The sequence below is a fragment of the Branchiostoma belcheri genome, unplaced genomic scaffold, assembly GCF_001625305.1.
Source record: "Branchiostoma belcheri isolate BF01 breed outbred unplaced genomic scaffold, Haploidv18h27 scaffold74, whole genome shotgun sequence".
NCBI lineage: Eukaryota > Metazoa > Chordata > Leptocardii > Amphioxiformes > Branchiostomatidae > Branchiostoma > Branchiostoma belcheri.
Window position 1 is genome coordinate 1,558,837 of NW_017804398.1, and position 21,311 is coordinate 1,580,147.

At 44.4% G+C, this 21,311-nt stretch overlaps 2 protein-coding genes across 3 annotated transcripts; both read right to left on the reverse strand.

Annotated features, from left to right (window-relative positions):
- Positions 1-454: 454 nt before the first annotated feature.
- Positions 455-13,058, reverse strand: LOC109485346. Its single transcript, XM_019788905.1, has 21 exons — positions 12,894-13,058; positions 12,147-12,365; positions 11,384-11,662; positions 10,833-11,162; positions 10,451-10,696; positions 9,941-10,222; positions 9,413-9,494; positions 9,066-9,188; positions 8,624-8,723; positions 8,169-8,465; positions 7,802-7,922; positions 5,769-5,996; positions 5,152-5,406; positions 4,697-4,978; positions 3,963-4,313; positions 2,996-3,235; positions 2,431-2,859; positions 1,719-1,803; positions 1,483-1,596; positions 1,200-1,263; positions 455-930 (listed from the first exon to the last, which is right to left on the reverse strand). The coding sequence occupies exons 1-21, from the start codon at positions 12,973-12,975 to the stop codon at positions 772-774; spliced, it is 4,368 nt and encodes a 1,455-aa protein (XP_019644464.1). The 5' UTR covers positions 12,976-13,058; the 3' UTR covers positions 455-771.
- Positions 13,059-14,206: 1,148 nt separating this feature from the next.
- On the reverse strand, positions 14,207-20,711 carry LOC109485237. 2 transcript variants are annotated; one of them, XM_019788683.1, is made up of 13 exons: positions 20,512-20,709; positions 19,836-20,048; positions 19,268-19,367; positions 18,693-18,856; positions 18,202-18,486; positions 17,759-17,891; positions 17,341-17,528; positions 16,884-17,084; positions 16,499-16,696; positions 16,094-16,252; positions 15,766-15,856; positions 15,090-15,176; positions 14,207-14,676 (listed from the first exon to the last, which is right to left on the reverse strand). In XM_019788683.1, the coding sequence occupies exons 1-13, from the start codon at positions 20,594-20,596 to the stop codon at positions 14,616-14,618; spliced, it is 1,965 nt and encodes a 654-aa protein (XP_019644242.1). In that variant the 5' UTR covers positions 20,597-20,709; the 3' UTR covers positions 14,207-14,615. The 2 variants fall into 2 exon arrangements, with proteins under 2 accessions (XP_019644242.1, XP_019644243.1); XM_019788684.1 differs by having other exon boundaries at positions 14,216-14,676; positions 15,085-15,176; positions 20,512-20,711.
- Positions 20,712-21,311: the final 600 nt, after the last annotated feature.

Here is a 21,311-nt window from a genome sequence, read left to right on the forward strand (position 1 = left end):
GAGAAGACTTTAGGTCGGCTTGTACGATCTAACTAGTCTAAGTAAGTACTAGGGAAAGTGGTCAGCGAGGGCTACTTCAAAACTGATTTCAGGGATGTTCAGTCAGCAACCACGTCCAATTTCTTACCTAAGGGTTAAAGACATAAAATGGTCGAATAACACTGTCAAAGGCACGTAGACCATATCGTCAACACAAAACCAGGATATCTTTAAGCATTGTAAGTTTTATTGCAACAATAATCATCATAGTTTATTCAAACAGTTGTCATTTTGTGTTACAATATTAATATTCTATAAAACGGTCACGCTCAGTGCAGTGTAGGGCATCAATAGACAATAGATACAGACAAACCAAAAGAACTATTTAAAACCACTACATATACGTCTTTTGTGTGCACTACATGTGAGCATTATGCATTGAAGGACTCACAGATTAAAGTTAAACAACGCCAGTCGAAAACATAATGCCGTGTTTGTGTAAATATACTGACCAGTGATGTCTGACATGTCGACAATGCCTTCTTGTTACCCTTTGCCAGCATCGTGAGTCAAGTAAATTCACATTGTCAATTACAACAACACTAAAAAGTTAATTCTAATGTAAATTATATTATAAATGTAGTACCTCTAAGTTACATACGTCTTGTATGATATAATGCTGTTAGAATGATAGAATAATAAACAGAATTTATAAGAAGAAATTGCATTACTTATTAGTTGACCCCTTATATGTTCGTCATCATCCCATATCTGTAACTTAATTATCCATCTCTACACGGCGTAAGTAGCCCCAGTCTTGTCCGGCGGAGGGCGGATTTGAGCGTACACCGTCTCCGGCTGGGTCCGTCTGACTGGGGCGTCCCAGTTCATGGACAGGTCCAGTTCTGTGTACGTCACTTCCGGTTCAATGTCACTGTCCACATCATCACTCTGAAGAAGAGGGACAAGGAGGTGGGGGGGGGGAGAAGTTGAATTCAGCGTGAGTGAACTACTTTTGGGGTACTGATACTCGTATGCAGTGTCACATTCAGGTTTTCAGCATGTGTCACAGCTAAATGTCCTTCGTGCATGGCATAGAATCAAAAGGGCTTGGTCATATAAATGATACTCTCATATCCATCCATTACAAAAAGACCTGATCTGACAAGTTCACCTCAGGGATGAGTCTTATCAGTAAGTACTTATAGTATCTGACTTACCATGTCTGCATTTTCCTGGGGGTTCGGGCCAGCCGTACCATTTGCCATGGAGTCACCCTGCTGTCTGAACAGTAGAGTGCAGAGCGGTTAGCATGTTGGTATGTTAGCATGTTAGCATGTTGGCTTTGAGGTGTTATTACATGGCCTCACTGAGCACAGGGCAGTCCTTATTACATAAAGCTGTCCTGGTGACGTTACCAGTAGACTGTCCCGTCGCTGTAGTTCATACACAATACCACGGTCTTACCAGTGTACATACAACTGTGGAAAATAGAAAACTTACCCACTTGAGGACATGTCTGACATTGGCACGTTTTCAGATGTAGTACCACCGGTAGGTGGCGCTCTTATTTCTGTCCTGTAGTTCTCCATTTTCTGATGCTTGATCTTGTGGTTCCTGAGGAGAGGGCACGAAAAGAACAGGACGGCTATGATCAGATATCAAGAATAATACTGTCTTCAACGGAATTTTATCGCGATCTGTCGGCAATAATGTTCTCTGTAAACAGGATATCGTACCTTCTTCGACAGCTCCATACGACCAGTATCAGCAGCAGGAATAGGAAAGCCAACGCCGCCACAGCGATAGCGATCAAGGCGAAGACTGCAATGATAGCAAAACAACACAATCACATCGCTGCCTTTAACACGCTGAGCAGGAATAGTCGAGAAATTATCATGGTCCTATCATACATGTACTACTACGATTTCAGAAATACAAATATCTCACTGTTTAATCCCAGTCTGTGGGCCTTTTTGGTTGAGTCCTTTGTGACCTCTTGCTGTTGTGTCCTCGAGTCTTCAGCGGGGGTTGTCGGGAACGTCTTCGCAGATTCTGTCGTCAGATGTTTTGTCCTCGACATCGACTGTGTGGACAAGGTTGGGAAGCCTCTCCGCACACTGGTTGCTTGTTGGATGGAGGTTGAAGTGCTGTACACTGGTCTTGACCTTGGTGTGGAGGGACCGGTACCCATCCAGTTGTACTGGGTGAAGTTAAGAGTGTGCTTTTCCAAGTAGATGGCACGTCAACGGGTGTTGTTTTCGTCGAGTAAGCTGTGAAAATGGTTTTCTGGCGGTTAAACAGTTTGTTTGGTAATGTTGGTGACATATTGAGTCGGGAGGTATGTAATGCTAGACTTAGATATCTACAGTGATGATGCATGCAAACAGAAAATCTGTTGCAGTGAGTAAAAATGACAGTGTACAGTGAACTGAAATGCAAGGATCTTACATTCTGCTTTCCCCGTGTTAGCGGGCACAATGTTAACCTCATCCCGTGCGATTGGGTGCTTTCTTGAATCGGTGGTGAAGGGGATGGAAGTGGCCTTTCCATCGGGTAGTGTGACACTGGACTGTGTAGTTACAGAGGCGCCTGGCGCAGTTCTCTCAGGTGAACGTTCCCTCGATGGTTCAGTTGTCCGTTGATCTGGCCCAGGGGCAGAGGGCCGTTTGGTTTTAGTTGGTCGGGGAAGTGGTCGTGTTGTAGGTCGTCGTGAGGGTGTAGTTGTTCGTAGAGCTGTAACTAGTGTAAGTGGTTGTAAGGTGGTGTCAAGGGCAGTGGTTCTTGCTATAGTTGACCTTGTACTTGTCCCTGACGTACCTGGGTGTAATTCAGATCCTTCTCTGGACGTCAGAGGAAGTGGTGGTGGTGTAGTTCTTCCTGTAAGATCACATCGAAAGGAAGATAATTATCTTCTTGCCGAGTTTAAGTCATGAAAGACCCATCAGATGATAAGAGATAAAGAAATAATATTGTCAAGTAAGGTTTTTCTCAACTATGTTTTTTGTAAACTTACTTGTAGTTCTGGCAATTACAATCACGATGGTCTCTGGGATGTGACACACTGGGACGTCTTTGTCGAAGTCCCCGTTCTTCGTGCACAGTAGACGTTCCGGACCGGTCAGCCTGTAGCCGTCATCACAGTAGAACCGGACGGTGTCTCCGGCCACGATGGACCCGTCGCTCACCACGGTCATGGGCCGGATGACGTCAAAGTCTCCATGAGCAATGGTCGGGGTCGGACACCTTCTAATCGCTGCAATAAAGATGGTTATCAGAGACATATTTTTTTTTTATTTTTATTATTCATTGACATAGAAAAAGGTACAGGACATGGTGGTGCCGCACTCAAGTGGAAAGCACTTATGTTGACGGCACCACTGAAATAAATACATATAATAAAGAAAAACAAACAAACGCAACTTTAAGATAGGCAAAAACAGTAGATACAGGAAATTCAAGAGCGCAGGTCTGGTTCCCCACCCAATGATAAATGATGGCAAAGAGGACACAGTACATAGATAACAAAGGGGGAAATTGAAATCTTTTAAAAACGTTCTGATGTGGTGATGAAGTTTTGGGTAAGTGATAATATATTGGAGTTAACAACTGAGAGACATATTTAGTTAAGTGGTTGAATTAAAATGATGATGAAATACAACAAGTCAGATATTTCTGGCAAGCATGCAATCCCTCGGCTTCCTGAATTCTCCCATGTCTATACATGATGGCTCCCGACTAGATTCTAAGACCTTTGATCAGCTGTCAATCCACGCACTGTCGACCTGTTCTGGTTCTGGACGAACAGACGCACAAACCCACATCTCAGCCACCCAAAACAATACTTCCGTACCCAGAAGTAATAACCTGCCTCACTGAATACTGTATAGTCTATATTGAATATGATGCAGCACATCATTACACAATAATTTTACTGCAATGCGAAGTTTTCTTCCATGTCTTTAACCTACACTGAAGCTTACCTTCAAACAGCAGAATAAACCCGTTGGGCATGCCGTCATCTTCCCGAGCCCGAGGACCCGCGGAGTCCTGTGACGGACGTGCCCGGAAGTGCACTGACGCAGCAGCCGAGCTGGTGACGTACCCGCCCACCGGGTCCTGCCCGGTAATCCTCACTCCGCCGGCCCGGCCTACGCCCACCCAGCTGGCCTCGTTAATGCTGAAGAGCTGGAAGCGGAGTTTGATGAGGTGGTCCTCCGGCACACTGATGTTCCAGTGACAATCTGTTGAACTCGGGTAGGACCCAGGATAGTTTGGGCTGTAGATGGTTCCTTGTTGTCCATAGCGCGAGATGTTACACCTTCCCATATTTGCTGAAAATATAAATTTTGTCTCTCATTACAAAGAGTTTCAAACAGCACGTATACCCACGACAACCCAAGAGCAACATTGGACATTTCAAATTTCTGGGAAGTACTTGGGTTTTTTGTCACCTTCAAGTTCACCACATTTCGTGTGTCTGACCTACTGACATCCTGTCATTCTGCCTGTTCCCTCACCCATGCTGTCAACCTACTCTCAGGTGTACCCCATTTCCTGTGTCATACCTTTTGACCTGTCAGTCTGCCTTTTCATCTCCCCCACCCACGTGCTGTCAACTTACTCTGTCTGGACAAACAGACACAGAAACCTACGGTTCAGACATCCAAGTACTTTCCTACCGACCCGAGAGTAATACTTGAGGTTGGCAACTTACTATCAAAAACGGATACGGTCCTTTTGTAGCCTCCGCAGTATTGGAACATGTTGCCATGGCAACGAACGCCACACGCGTTGCTCGGTTTGAGCGGCTTTGCTGTGCTGGTCACGCCGTCCGTACAGTAGCAGTCCTGCCCGTTCCGAATGACGGCGTACCGCCTGGTGATCAGGCGACAGTGTTCCAGGCAGGACTCGATGGTTAGCGACCATTTCGGAGGTGTCACTGCTTTAGGTATGAGGTTGCCATCATCGTCGTTATAGCAGCCCAGGTACCCTGGTGCTGTGGGGAAACGGTGAAAAGAGTGGTATATCATACCGGTATTTGAAAAACAACAAGCCATTTGACATATATGGACCAATATTGTTTGAAATGGCATTAACTTCTCGGGGCATACTTTAGTAGTCCTATCACAAAATCGATGCCAATGGCAACACCCTGAATTGAATCTTTACCTTTGCAATCCTGAATATGACAAGGTCTGTAGTCAGTCTCTCCTCCACCAGTGTAGCACCAGGGGCTGAAGTACGTGCTGGGGTTGCGGCAGTAGTTGTGTTCTCCGACGCCTCTGTTCCGGTTCTCCTGATTCTCTGCGTGCACACTTTTGCCGTTGTATGTTCCGCGGTCCGTCCACGACACGCACGGCGCTCCACCGGGCCCCGGCCGGGACTGGTTGCCTCTGTAGTCAGCGCCGGTCACCGTGTAGCATACTGAGAATGTGGCAAATAAAATGTCGCGTGTGTAGCAGTTACTCTTGAAATGAACGACTGTACAGGTCCATATACTAGTATCCCCGGTGTTGGGAATACGGTGGTTCTTAGATATCTACTAGAAAATTGCCTTGAAGTATTTGCATACAATTTGCATAATACCGGCGCAGTCAAATTTCTCGTAAGCCGTCTTACGATTTTGATATTGAATTTTCAAGCAGGCTGCGACAGAACCAACTGCCGACAGGGATATAAAAGGACAACCTTTTCCATACAAAGATAGCTGGATTTTGTACGACACACCCACAATCATGCCAAAATGTTTACGTAAAGCAGTCCCTCACTGTGTTTACATGGCGTACCTGTACAGTGCTGTATGTCACAGCGACGTTCTACCAGCTCTCCCTCCTCAGTTCTCACGTAGCACCACGGCACCAGGTCGCCTGGTCGCGGGGCGCGGCAGTAGTTACGGTGGTCCGGCCCCGCCAAGACCACGTCGGTCTCACTCCAGTACACGCAGGGCTGCCCGGTCTCGGACACGGCTAACTCTCCGTCGTACTTCACACCTCCGTCATCTCTTCTGTAGCATTCTGTTCGTGCACAGTTAGTTGTATTAGGTAACTAGGTAACGTAGGTAAATTAGATAACGTTCTTAACGGTATCGCTTTGTGCAAAGCCAATTCTTCTAGACAGTCCTAATTCATCCAGGACTATACCAGAAAATGGCGGTGGGTTTAAGTACTACTAGCCAGAACAATTGCCAGCTATGACATTGGATTTACATAAAAAGGTTATTCATGCAAGCACTATGTTGAAATGTTCTTCAGAAACGCCTTTTCAAACCTGATAGTTTACAACCAAGCCAAGAAAAGTTGTTCAAGCCTATTTTGGACGTACGATTCAGTTATGACATTATCTCGATGACCTTTTCTTGCCCATGCATACCGTAAACAATGACTAGGAAATGATCAGATGAAAGGTCATACGATGTGACGACTTCTTACCTTCCGTTTCTCTAGCCCACTGTTCTTGAAAACACAGAACCCACAGTAGGAGAACAAAATCCAAGGACAGAAATGTTGCCGCTGCCATTTTGAACCTTCATAAGACCTGTCCTTGGGGGCATGGGCGAGGTTTGGTCAAACACATCGTGCCCAAAGGCCATTGAGGAAGGAAGTTTGAAGCGAGCAGATATCTGGATACAAGAGGCAATTTCCGTCAGTGTGTCTGTCTGTGTGAGATAAGGGCTCGCTGTGGTATCCAATCACACGGTCATACAGGCTTCTTTCACACATTACCGACAAGAAGTGGTATTTAGAACGCTGAACACCCACATTTGGCTCTGTAGTTGTACACAACGGCAGACATAAAAAGAACCATGGCATAATGCCACAATGGGACTGAATATAAGCAATTGCTTATGCCAGGTCCATTGTCCCATTATCATCATTTTTCTCCTCTAGTTGGGGTGTTAGCATGGAGAGCATGTTACATGTTAAAGTTTATTTTAGACATATAGACCGACACAGAACTGCACAGTTGCCTTATTTTTTTTGGGGGGGGGGGGGGCAGATGTTGTTCATTTCTATTTGTGCAAGGCATCAGGGATAAGAAATTGTTTACTGTACTATACAAACCCTTGTGAACAAGACAACAACTTGTGAAAAGATACGACAGTGAAAAACAGGATGAACACCAAAATAACGGACAAATAGGAAATATGTTTTTGTCACTAGCCAATAAACCGCCTCTTTGCTCCGAGTGCCTCGTCTGACCAATTATGTAAGTCTTGTCCAAAGAGGATTACGTATCTTCAAAAACAGAACTCTCACCAAATGTATGTGTTAAATGATTCTTTATTGATCAAATCAAGATTCCATCAGGAGGTTTGTCGTTAACGGAAGAAATACGAGATGAACAAAAGTTGAAACTTTCCGTACATGCATACGTGGGTAGGTAAACTAGAACTGTCTAGTCATCCGCTTACATTCGTACACTACTTTATATAGTAGAGTTGTTTCTTTACAGTTTAATTTCCTCGCAAACCTATTCATTACACTTTACCACTATAAAAAGAGTTATCATCGCCATTCTTGTACCTTAGGAAGTACAAATAGAAGTGATAAAGTCTAGAGCTCTTAAGTGATACCAGCACCAACATGGCTCGACTTTTTTCTAAACTCAAGCTCTTTTAAAGAGCATCATTGTAAATATCGTTACACTTCATATAGCTTATGTAGTTGCATTTTGAACGTTGAACGCCTGTTACAGCTTGTAATGTAAGCCTATTCGCTACTGTAACCATGAGCGGCCTTATCATACGTGTTGTAAGAGTCCCCACTGCTGGACTCCCTTGAATTGCGTACCATGATGTCACGAATTTCCGCATACACACCCTCGCTGTGGGAGGGCGTGACGTCAGGGAGGAACTCCGTGACTTCTGCGACATGGCACTGCACATGGTCCAGTTCCGGATACGTCACTTCCGGATCCGGGCCTGGTTCACGCAGCTCTTCCTTCGAGCAAATAAAAATATCACAGTTTACAGGTGCTAGTAATGTATGGCCATGTATATCGTTGACCAAAACAGCTCTCAAAAAAGTACCTTTCATGTCAAGTGTCAGCAAAAACGTTTGACAGTGGTGATGTAGTACAACTGAGTTGTGTGACAATGAGAAAATGTTGAAGGTGGTTATCTAGGTGCAGACTTACAAACTATAATAGTAACGCTTGAAAACAGAATGATACAAAATCGGACTTACCAGTTCCCACGGAAGCGGTTCCGGCGGGCGTTTCTTGTTGACCTTGGCGTACAGCGTGACGGTGCGTGGACACGGCTCGGGACGCACTTTTGCCTCGCACGGATCAACATCCCTCTCAGATCTGGATGTCTGGGAACCAAGGGTGGAGCCTGGACTGTCAACCTGCCTCTTCTTCTTCTTGACCTTAGTGTAGATGGCGGGGGCTTTGGACGGGTCTTTCTTGGTGGATGCCCTCTCCGTGGTGCTGAACATGATCGCGTTTTGATACACAGTTTCACCTGGTGGGTCTGACAGCTTCTGAGGAAGCAACATGACACACCGCAGTATGTACATCATTTTGTTTCGTTATTTCTCATCGTTCTAGGGCAATATCTATACAAGACGCACAACGTACGAATGTTTCCATTTTCATACAATCCCATCTAAGATCCTCCCTATCTCTCATCTGCACTTACCTTCTTTGTCTTGGTCATACTGGCCGTCGCGTAGCCGGCGTCCGGGCATTGGTAACTTGGATCAGATCCAGCGCCGTCTACGGTTGATATTATTTGTAGCCTAAAACACATCAACATTTTGGTTATAGCTACGCCACTACAACAACTTCAACAACAAACTTGTGAATTTATTGGCAAAAACAAAGAGATGGTCCGACGTACTTTCAGCGGGCCTAGTAGAACAGAAACCTAATTGTAATTGGGTGACCCGTGTGCAGTGGGTCGGAGTCATCTTTTCCTCCCAGTCAGCCTGCCAGCCATCATTTCCTTCCAAGTTGACCTTAAGGTCAATCTATGGTACCCAAATTCCTGCCACTTCACCAAACAATACAACCATACACGGAGGTAACAAGGAGGACAAGCAGACCGAATGATAATTGCTGATATTTTGTCGTTTACTGACCTGATCTGGGCCGTGTTGGCCAGCGTGCGGAAGTTGTACGTGAGGACGTCATCCACGACTTCACTCTCCCTGTTCTGCCCATGGGGTGCAGCGTTCAGTCGGGGTCTTTTTCTTGCCCGGGTCCTGCGAAGAGACACAGATGCATTCCATTAATTCGGAAAATTGATGAAAATTGGAACATCAGTGATTTGTATTTCACGTCAAAACCTAATTTTATCCACAGAGGGGGAAATATCATACTTTCACCAGTTCAAGTTACTTTTTCGCAGGGTTCTTCGTGTGAAAACATGCAGCTTAATTTGTTGAGCCTATTCTCAGCGATCGATGCCATAGTGCATGATACTTACCTTCGCTTGGAAATCACTATACAGGTCACAACGCCTACAGCCAATAGTGCACATCCGCTGACGACTGATGCAATGATTATTACTGAAAAGAAAATGATCACACCAATTTATCCATGAATCACAATCAATAAATCAGTTAATCAATAGCAAGATGATAATAAATCACAGAACCAAAGATATTCAAGACAAATCCTGACATAGCAGATCTTCCTCAATCACATACACAAAGCTGAAAAGAGATAGACTCTATGTAGACCCTATTCCTCTATTAAAAGTACCTTAGACAAATTTATATTTCTAAGGAGGCCAGACAAACCTTCCATTGCGAATCATATCTGTCCCTTTGTTTCTACTATACCAAAAAATCAAGGAGAAGTTGAGTGTATTTATATGTGATGTATTTATCAACTTTGCATACATGTTAAAACACGTTTCGTTGCGACCTCAACTTAGCAGAAAAAAAATGCAATAAAGGCTTTCATTTATCTTCTATGGCAATCACTGTCCATAGCTATCCGGATAACTCACTGTTGTTGCCCGCTCCCTGGCCTTGTCCTTCGTACAGGTTGGGCTCTTCTGGCGGCTCAAGCTTGGATGTAGAATCTGTAGGCTCTGACGAGGCAGTTACAGTCTCCATGTGCGATGAACTGGTAAATGTGTGTGTCGGTGTCATCGTGGAGCCGGAGGTTTGGTAAAGGGTTTTCCGTCTTACTGTGGTGACTTGGTCGTGAATGGTCGATGCACGAGGAGTTGTTTCGGCAGTGGGTGGATGTGTTGTCTTGTGATGGGTCTGCTGTGTAGTAGATGTATCTGGGATAAAAGATGTTACGAATCGAATAAGTGGGATGGGAGTGATAGACGACGCGCTCAAGCCACATCCTTTAGATAAAGTTTTTGCTACTCATTCATCATCTTTCTATCTATCTACGATATATTTCAACATGTGAGCGCAAACTGCATTCGATGTTTAAGGCATGTGAATACTGTGTGCCACTTTCATATTGGTGTTTCCTTCTTAAAACTGCATAACCGACAAACCTGTAGATGTCTGCACGTCACACGTGTCGTGGTGCTCGGGACGGCACTCCGGTAGTTTACTCCAACTGCCGTTGTTTTTGCACGTGGCCGACTTTCGTTTCTTCCTACACTTCCGATAGCCCGCGTCACAGCTGAAGGTGAAGTTGACTTCTTCCCCCGGCTTGAACAGAGCCCTGTCCGGCTTGAGCTTTCTGTCTAATTCCAGAGACCCATTGGGAATGGTCGGTGCAGGGCAGCTGGCAAGCCCTAGGGGAAGAAAGTTTGTAAATGAAAGATAGCTCAGTTTGATATTTGTCATATACAAGTGCTTGTATACAGTATAATGAAAGGCAGTAGAACAGTTGTCAGTTTAGAGGATGAAATATCATTACCGATTACTGACCTTTGTAGAAAAGGGTGAACTGGCCTCCACCGCTTTTGGGGTCCGACCGAAAATACACCCGTACGCTGTTAGACGAACTGAGGAATCGTTTACCCTGGTTCACTTGCGAGATTCTGTCCCGCTTCAGGGGATATCCCATGTCCTGAACGTCCACGATATCGGTTGGGTAAGCAATATTGCGGTCTTTGAACCTGAGCTGGATGATTCTGTTCCCAGGAACGTTTATTTCCCACGTACAGTTGACTCCACCAGGATAAAGGCCGGGGGATCCGGGCGAATACAGGGTTCCTTCCAGTCCGTAGTGTTTGCCTCCACATCGGCCCATATTTACTGCAAAATGATAAAAAAAAGAATTCCTGTACTGTCCAGTAAGCACGGTAGTAAGCCCTGAGGACCTACGAAGTTTTTTGTTGTATTCGTATACGATATTGCACGCTTAATATGTACCCAAAACCACCCATACAGCAACCAACACATATGCATCGATATCGTTGCATAGAAGAAGTTAGTTGTGATAGGATTAAGAAAATATTGCATACTGCAAAACCTACCATCATAGATATCGATGCTAGTGTCGCCCCCGCAGTTCTGATTTTCGTTACCCTTGCAAGGCGACAAGCAGTCGTCAGCTTCCGATAGTCTCTGTTTTGCATAATAGGTACAATAGCACTTGTTTCCGTCTGTCAGTCCTGCGTAGTCTGGAATTTTCTTATTACGACAAAGCTTAAGACAGCGGTCGACTGTCATCGAGTCTTCGGCGGTTGGCGCTTCGCTTGCCAGCACGTCTGTCGGTGGTTTGTCAAGGCGAAAACATCCGATGTGGGCAGATTCTGGAAATATTTGTTACATCGTACGTAAGTCCTACTTATCCGATAATTAAGATTTGGAAAACACGAATATGTCATAGACGCCAACTTCAAGATGGTGTATCATATAAAGGAAGACGGTATGTGATCTTGAGACGGACCACCGGCGTGCCGGAAAAGGATATGGCTACATATTGGCTGAGTAGTAAGTCAGTATATAACCTATAACAATGCTTGCAAGCATTGGTACAATGTATAACAAGATCAGAACTATGGGGCGATCACATTCGTCGTAGGTCGACAAACGACTTTGATGGTAAACGTTTTCAAGATTGTGATAGAACCAACGGCCGACAAGAATCTATTAAAGGCAACCGTAACAAGACAGCTGAATTTTTCAGGACACACCATCACTATGTCAAGAATGTCCTCAGTTTGCAATCGTATTATACGACGATCTCACGACGCTTGTGACCTGGCCCTTACTTAACAATATTTTACAACGAACCTTTGCAGTGCTCGACCTCACACGGTACGTCCAGTCGGGATACCCTCCCCTGGATGTAGCACCACGGCTGGAGATCCCTTGGTCGGGGTGCCCGGCAGTAACTATGGTTACCGACAAACGGAAGTTCTGTCTCGTTCCACGGCAAACATGGCTGTCCGGATTTACTGATATCAAGGAGTCCCTCATATCTCACTCCCGACTTGCTTCTGGTGTAGCATTCTGCAAGAAAAATGAGAAACTTATTCATAGTCGCATAACACATGCCTGTTGTTGCATTTTTCAAAAATCGACTTGACTTAAACAAACGTCTAAACGCCTAAAAACGTCCCAAACAAGCCTGGCCTTTGCTTTGGAAATAGCGCACGATGGAGTAAGTGGCCAATAATTTACCCCCCCCCCATCCTCTGGAACCTCAAAGTTGTGTCCTGCACCTATATCTGTCTAATGCTCGCTTGTAGTATTATAATATTTCTTCATGATATACTAGTATACGGAACACGGGCCTCAATTTGATAACGACTGCATCAATATCATTATTGTACAGTACATAAATAGGCAAATTTATCTCACATCAATCATACTTAAGTTTGCCCCAAAAAACACAAGCAAGAAAATTTAGTTTCGGAAAAATCAGTACACTTGTACAAGCCTAACACATTTTGAGCCTTGAGATTGGATAGGCAACAAGCCTGTATCCTATGTAACTTCCAGTTGATGAACAAGCGGGCAAAGATAACGGTTGCTCACCTTTCGTATTTTGCTGTTGGCATTTTCCGGCGCTGAACATCCACAACAAGCAAAGAGACATCCAAACGTGGGTAGATGCCATGACCGCGGTTTAACGATTGACGCGTGCACTAATTCAATATCTCAACACACGAAATAATTCCTCCTAGAACTGCGGCGGAAGGAAACGGGCGTTACTGATGTGAGAAAACCGCCGGAAATGACCTTGTTGCTCTTCCTGTCGGTCTGGCACTGATAAGGTGTATGGCCCCCAAAGATAATCGTTATGAATAGCTGACGTTGCGCATTGCCGAGTAATGCTCTCATAGCTAAGGGACTTTGCCCGGTTAGGGTACAACTGAAACAAGATGAAACCAAACCAGACAAACCTCAACGAGCACGCAAAAAAACAAGCAAGCAAACAAACAAACAAACAAACAAACTAGAGAGGCCGACATTTGCTTGGGAGCAAATACAGCATATTTCAGTCCATCTCCCTCCCACGCAAAAGTGGACTATTCCAAACTTACCCCAGTGTAAAACTGGCAAAGATTTTCAAATAAATGAATTATATAGTAGCTATGTAATTGAGAACAAAGATGCAAGAACAAGCACATTGAATCTCGAAAGCTTTACTAATCTTATTACAGGTATGCAAATACTAACAATGATGAGATTTGATACATTTTGAAGGTCGTAGGCACATAAAATTGAATGTGTGGGTCATTATGCACGACTTACGTGCAATGTGACCCCAGGTAACCCGCAATGGAACACGTGTTCCATGGATGGAACAGGCCATTCTTTAGATAGAACATGGAACGGGTATAGCACTTTTGGCCCTTTTTTTGCTGAAAATAGCCAAATGAGTCATTTGGAAGTGGTGTATGCCAAATATGTGACTGCTATTCTGTAGACACATGTTCAAGGTACCCTTATACCGAATTTCAGATCATTCGGTTGTAAAACCAGGGCTCAGGATCCAAAAATCCATTTTTTGGCGAAAAATGCCCCAAAAAACCTTCATAAAAAATTGTCAAAGGCATGTATCAAAAAAATGAAAAAAACTCCTGGGGGTATTGGCCCACTCTACCTCCATGCCAAATTTCAAGTCATTTGGCTGAATGATGGCGGAGTTGAATCCCTTTGACTGTTTGGCAGGAGAAGGAGGAGGAGAAGAAACATGAGGGAACACAATATATTTCATCCATACCATGGTATGGACTGAAATATAACAAACAAACAAACAAACAAACAAACAAACAAACGATTCGATAAACTTTTCTACTTAAGTAAATGCCTGAAGAATAGAATATATAGCCCAACAAAGTCGATTAGTTCGTTCTAAACTTTATTGCGTATAAACGTTCCTATCTTTGTAAGAAACAAATACTACAAACTGCTGACAAGGAGCCCGTACTGTTGTGTTCTGCTGGAAAGTTCAGGGTTGTATTAAAACGTTAGTTTTTGTAATTTTACGAATGTGATTCCTAGCAAAAGTAGTTCAAGAAACTTCAAGATAAGAGAAATTTGCAAAAGACACGTCTTGAACAGGATAGCATTGCAATTCCATGACAGAGGCTACATAAATCTTCTCACATATAGTTTTCTCGTTACTTGGAGTACGTTTCAGACAATACGAGGGCTGGTTACACTTGAAGCAGGAGCGATGTGTTACAGTTCGTGCATATCTACAGTTTCTGGAAGTGGAGGAGTACGAAACGTAAAGTTCTCCATCTTTGGTCACAATTCTCCCAGCACAGCATCCTTACCAGTCTGCACATCGTCTTCATCATTAGTGTTGCTAAAACAAATATTAACAAGAAATCAGAGATTTCAGACTTCCCGGAAGTGTGCAATCTTCGGCTTCCTGAATTCCCCCATGTAAACATCTAATTCCTGCTGCCTCCTGTGCAGATCCTGGGACCTTTAACCTCTCCTGTCATTCTTCGTGTTAATTTTCCCCTACCCACGTGCTGTCAACTTACTCTGTCCGGACAGGTACACAAACTTACCACTCAGCCACCCAAAACAATACTTCAAAGTAACTTTCATATATCCATAAAGAGTAACCATAAGGCAAGTAATAATACTTTTACGTTACACAACCATTTGTAACAGACTATATCTGTGTGAACAACCCAGGCTTGTTGGCGTGAAAGACGTGGCAGAAGTATATCTATGTACACGTTTGAAGTGTCGTTTTGTTTACCTCACCTTTCCTCGCCGAAGTCCTTCAGAGGAACGTTGACTTCGGCGTCTGCGTTCTCTGCTTGTCCATTCTCAAGGCTTGCTTGTCTGGCTCTAATTGTAATGAAGTAACGTATGATAACATTGTACAACATGGCAGTGGGACCAGATCACATCATTTGTACGTTAGAATATACCTACAGCTATACAAATCACTGTGCAAAAACAATCGGTGAACTGCAGAAACATGCGAGTATACATTACTTATAACTTCTTATTGTCAAACACCTGAAAGTGTACATGGCGTTTTGTTGCTTTCTGCCCTTTATGGGCTTGTATGCATGCAATACGTATAAAAACATCATAATGATTTCCTCTGATGGGAAACATATTGTTTCCTTTGGCGTGTCCTGCTTCTGCTAGAGACGAAACATTAAAACCTGACATGCTAAAAAGATACTGCTAAAAAGATACTGCTGCCAATCCGCCCTTTTGAAAACAACAATATGGCTGCCGTATTACCAGAAATCCGAACTAAGCGAGAGCTGCAGTTTGGTGACATCTCGCCAGAAGGTGTGTGCGTGGTGGGGCACCACTGAACGGAACCCACAAATGTATTCGGGACATACATTCTGCACCCTGCAGAGTTAGCAATCTTCACCGGGTCCAACTATATTTTCCGTCGATCCAAAGGAAACTGTACCTTTTAGCAGCTAACACGGCACAAGAGATGTAGATAAGTAAACCGATGACGAGTATGAGAACGATGGCCACCACCACCCCGATCACCACAGCTAAGGTTAAACATGCAGAGAAAACGAAATCAGAACAACATCAAAATCAAATGGAACATTCAAAATGAAAATGCAGAAAAGCATCCAATAGTCAATTCATCCTGCTTAACTAACGGAGCAACTTTCCAGACACAACTGTAAGGGCAGTTAATAAAAAACGTAATTAAAGACCTACTCAACATTACAAAATGATTACATGTTATCTATATATTTATGAGCCCTAGAAATTGATCTTACTGCTTGTAGCGTCCTCTGCTTCTTGAGAACTTCCTGAAGACGAGTCGGGTTTTGAGTGCTCGGCAGACTGAGTGGTCCGTAGCTCTGTTGTGTGGTGTCTCTCCGTGGTGCTGAACGGCCTGCTAGTAGTACTACGAGCACTGGAGGTTCTTATAGATTCTGGAAGTGTTTTGATATCTGTTACTTATCCATGTGAGATATGTATATGTGTCTGCTTGCACATATATTCAGTCACCTTAAGTTGATAACGGACAGTAGTCAAAGGAGAAAAAGATAACTTTAGATTGACGTTGCAGGATGTTTTTGTGTGTCTGTGAGCGCGCGCGCGCGCGTGTGTGTTAGTGCGACTTTTTCGCACATGCATTTTCGCACTTTAAAATTGTTAAAAGAATTTGCACCGCATACCTGTGGTAGTAGCAATAAACGTGCTTGTCTTTGCTGGTCCTTGTGTTCTCGGACGAGGCCGCTTCACTGTTGTCTGTGGTACTTCGGTGGTTCCCTGGTCCCTTGTGCTTGTGGTAGATACCTGGCTACTGTCCGTTGATAAATGATGAGATGTCGTTGAGACTATGGACGCATCCGTGGTCTTGTTGTTGCTGAAAGCTAATAAGGAATGTAGCACACTGATCAGTCTTCACACCTAGGTAAGTAAAGCCGACAGGCAAATAGGGAACAGTTTCTTTTGTTAATACACGTTGACTACAACATAGGTGTCTAGTCTAATTTCCTGTACGGCCTGTTACCTTGAAACTTGTCAATTGATATAAATATTGCCGTGTAAGATACTTACATACAGGAGTTGGTAATGTGGAGTTCTCAGAAAGACACTCAGGCAGGTTCTTGAAGGTTCCATCGTCCTCACACATCACCTTAGCCGGCCCAAACACCCTGAAGCCGGGGTCGCACTCAACGGTCGCGAATTGTCCGGGCAGGAAGGAATCCGCGTCCGCTTTCCCGTTCAGAATGTCCGGTTTGGGGCACTTCTTAACGGCTGATAGAGCAAACAAACAAACAAACAAAGAAAAACAGTGAGAAAATTTTGTACAATATGGTCAGTAAAGAGATCTTTGATATGAACTCTGGCGGAATGAAAGGAATAGACAGTTAACGAAGCTTCTTGAGTAACGCTATAGTCTACTCGCTGAAATGTATGGAGACCATCGGCGAACCTTACTCTGTGTTTGAGCTAACTGAGAACACACTGAGCTCTGTTTCAGGGACTAGACGTCCTCGTAACACAAACTAACCTTCGAAGACCAGGCTGAACCCCGGACCGTTCTTCGCGCTGTCGGCGACGAAGTGAAGCCCGGCGTGGTTGGAGTCCACCACGTAGCCGTTTTTGCTGGGGGTCAGTAAGACCCTCCTCCGTGTGCTGTTGTCCCACACCGCTACATAATCCTCGCTGTCTGCGATGTCGTACATTGCAAAGTGTAACCTGACAAAACAAAAAAGGTCACACGAACAGATATTTTATTACGGCAGAAGTGAGTAGTTGGTGAGGAAGACACCAAGTGTAAAATATGTAACGCATGCGCGCTGTAATTCCAATGGGTAAAGCGCAACATGACCAAAAGACACGTTCATCAGCATCGTTCAACTTCAAGTATCTCAAACAGAATATCTTCCCCACTAAACCATGTTGTCACAGAGCAACGTACTGTTCACCTGAGCACGTGGTTCTCTGGGCCCATGATCGACCAGGAGCAGATCTCGCCGTTCGGGTAGTCACTGGGGAAGTTTGGCGAGTGGATGGTGCCGTATACCCCGTACCTCCACCCGCCACACTGGCCCATCCGCGCTGGGGACAGACAAACAGGTCGTTGAGTTGTTTACTCACTGTGACAGGAACTCGCGCACGCACACACTCACTCACGCACACGCGTACATACAATACATCCTGGAAACTGGCCAGGTAAATGTCATAGCCATTGGGTCCACGTATACGGGCAATGAGCATTACATTTCTACTTGCTTTTCCTTTTATTGTCATTGTCATTTATTTCTATTTCTATTGATCTCTTTCATTCATTACATATGTACATTTTAGATGATACCTGCTGTAGTCGGAAAGAAACAGTCTAATAAGAAACTATAAAAAAAAAACTTACTGTCAAACAAGGCAGTGCTGTTGGTTCCTCCGCAGAAATGTCGCGAGTCCCCGGCGCATTTCTTATTACAGTCGGTAACTTCGGGTAGACTCCGGAACACGTCCCTCGGCCCCGCTATACAGATGCACTGGTTTCCGTTCCGGAATCCGGCGTACTGTGTGCCGTGGTCCCGACAGTACGTGACGCAGTGCGCTATGGTGAGTTGAGAGAAGTAGGCGGTTCGGACCACGTTCCACAGGAGCGGCGCGGTCTCGGTTTCAGTGACACAACCCAGGTATCCTGGAACTGAGCGGGACCAACCGGAAAGTCATTTTGCTTATTGAGATACATGTACTATGGTCCTAATTATGACCCTACTTGTCGCGGTAATCAGTGGTGTGTGAGTTGAATCTAGTTTCGTTCAAGCCCTGGTCACATACATCTCACAATGCACCCACGAAATGCTTAGATATGAAAGTGCCTGAATAAAGCATAAATACAGAGTATCGTACCTTTACAGTTGGGAATGAGGCACTGTTTGTGGCTGGCAGGTGTTTTTCCGGTGTAACACCAGGGTGAGGGACGTCCTTCCGGCCAGGGGTTGCGGCAGTAGTTGTGATCGCCCAGGCCGCTTCTGTCGTCAGGGTGCGCTTTGGTGTTGAACCGCTTTCCGCCACTGGGGAAAGACACACCGTACCAATCATTGGCCTATTTACGTATGATATATAGTAGGAAACCTTTTATAGAAAACTTGCAGTTTAGTCTGTGATATTTACCAAGTTTTCACATTGAAATTAGGCCTCAAAGTGACCGTAGGTAATGATAATAATGGATATGATTATGACACAAGCCAGTTATCTATTCGATATTGATAATAATAAACTTATAATAATAAACGAATCTTTTAAGAATATTCGAACCACTCAACAGATAATGCTAGCTAGAATCATATGCCACCATTGCGGACTTGTGAAAGTTTATTTAGATAAAATGCACGAAAGGAACAAAAGACATTTCTTCTACCAATGACATTATACACAGTGTATAATGTCCTTGCTTCTACCTATATCATTAGAGTTCTATGTACCTCTCGTCTGTCCAGGACACGCATTCTTCCGTTGAAGACTCGTTACTGGACGGTTTGGACTGTGTTCCTCTGTAGTCCGACCCCGTTACGGTATAGCATTCTGTGTTCAAACGATAGATAGAGGCAGATACACGAGAATGATAGGGTAGCACATTGGGGCAGGGGCACAAAGGACCACTTTGTGTCATTTTAGAAATGGCGTCATAGAGTATCCACATCTATAGAATCAAAGAAAGATGTAAAACAAACCTTTAACAAGTCTCTATAACTAAATAAAAACATAACCTTGCTATTAGCCAGGCATTCTCCTTAGGGCATGGTCACATACGTTGTGCGATCAAACCGATGACATCAATATCCTCATATGAATGTACCCGCTATACCGGCTATATTGATACAGATGCCCTGCAAAATTTTGTTATCTTAAATCCTTGTCGGTGGTTACTAGCTAGTAATTCTGTCTCAGCCAACTGTCTCAGCCTTCCTGAAAATTCCATGACATCAAAATCGCACGACGACGTCGTAGACCTACGATGAATGTGATTGGTCGCGCCGTTCCACCACCCACCTGTACAGTGTTCCACGTCACAGCGCGCCTGGATGAGGTTGCCCGTGTCGGCCCGGACGAAGCACCAGGGCTGGAGGTCGCCTGCCCGCGGCGCCCGGCAGTAGTTGTGCGTCCGTCCATCCTGACTGCTCCAGGCCTGACAGGGCTGCCCGAAGTCCGCCACGTTATTTATTCCTTCATAGACAATCCGGCCATCAACCCTTGTGTAACAATCTGGGGAAAATGGAACGATGGATAGATAGTGATACAGTTCACCTCCACCCCACCATCGCAACCACGTACAGGACAAACAGACCACCACATGTACTACCCTCAATGCGTGCGCCGAAGACCCACGTCTTAACCGTGACCTGGCTTTGACCCTCCCAATTATTATGTTTGCAATCCTCTTTCCTTCATCGATATGTTGTACTGGCCTCTATGGCATATATATATATATAATATATATATATACAACCACTGCCATAATGTCATGCATAGCTATCCGCATCTTAATTTATAAAACGGCGAATAACCCACCCCTTTAAGCTTTGCATATGACATCACTCCTAACTCGACTCAATAGTTCTATATCGGTCTGCTACTTTCCTACATTCTTCTAAACGCTATAACAAATACATTGACGTACGCATCGTTTCCTAGATAAACACTGCACTGCACGTATGTAGAGTCATACCTTTGATGCTGAAGACCACCGTTACGAAATGGCCGAACAAAAACACGACAAGAGCGGCGCTCCCTCCGAACTCTCCTGGCCCCATTCTGACTACCACCAATATCGTTCAGCTTACATGTGGAGAACTTTCTTTTGAAGATCTCGTCTTTAGATGTCGGCCGCGCAGAAGAAAACGACAACAGGAAATTTGGTCACCCCACTGTGCAATATCTATATGAACCACTGCAAAGTCGGGCGGGACTTGATAACAAAGATAGTTCTCTCTTATAATCTGATGAGAATGTTGGATAAAACTCAATTATGTGGTAAATATGTATCTGAAGACCATAAGTATTGTCACATTGCTATGTGAGTCTGTTGATACTCAACGTCAGTTTAAAGTGCAGGATTTTTAAAGGTTCTAAAATAGTTGTTGACAACTAAGTAAAACAATGGCATTGCCTCTGAACTAGTCAACTTCTTAAGAACAACGCTCCTAGCGACGATGATGGTAGTTACAAGTAAGTAAGCGAGCGCACTCAGCAACGGTCTGTGTATTTGTTCTAGTCTATTCTAACGCAAACTGGTTATATGTAGTCATCTCCACTAGTAAGCCTCTTGTCTTTGAGGGTTTCTCTTATTCCAACCCTAGCTGAGACAAACGGTCCTTCCCGACCGAGGTCAACCGCAAATCCTTTATCAAGAGACCCGCTCTTCCGTTCCAGGTCGGGCATCCAGATCCGGCCTTTTCTGGGGCTGGGAGATTAGTGCGGTGACGTAACTTTCCGGACTGCAGTTTTCCACGTGATGAGGACATAGAA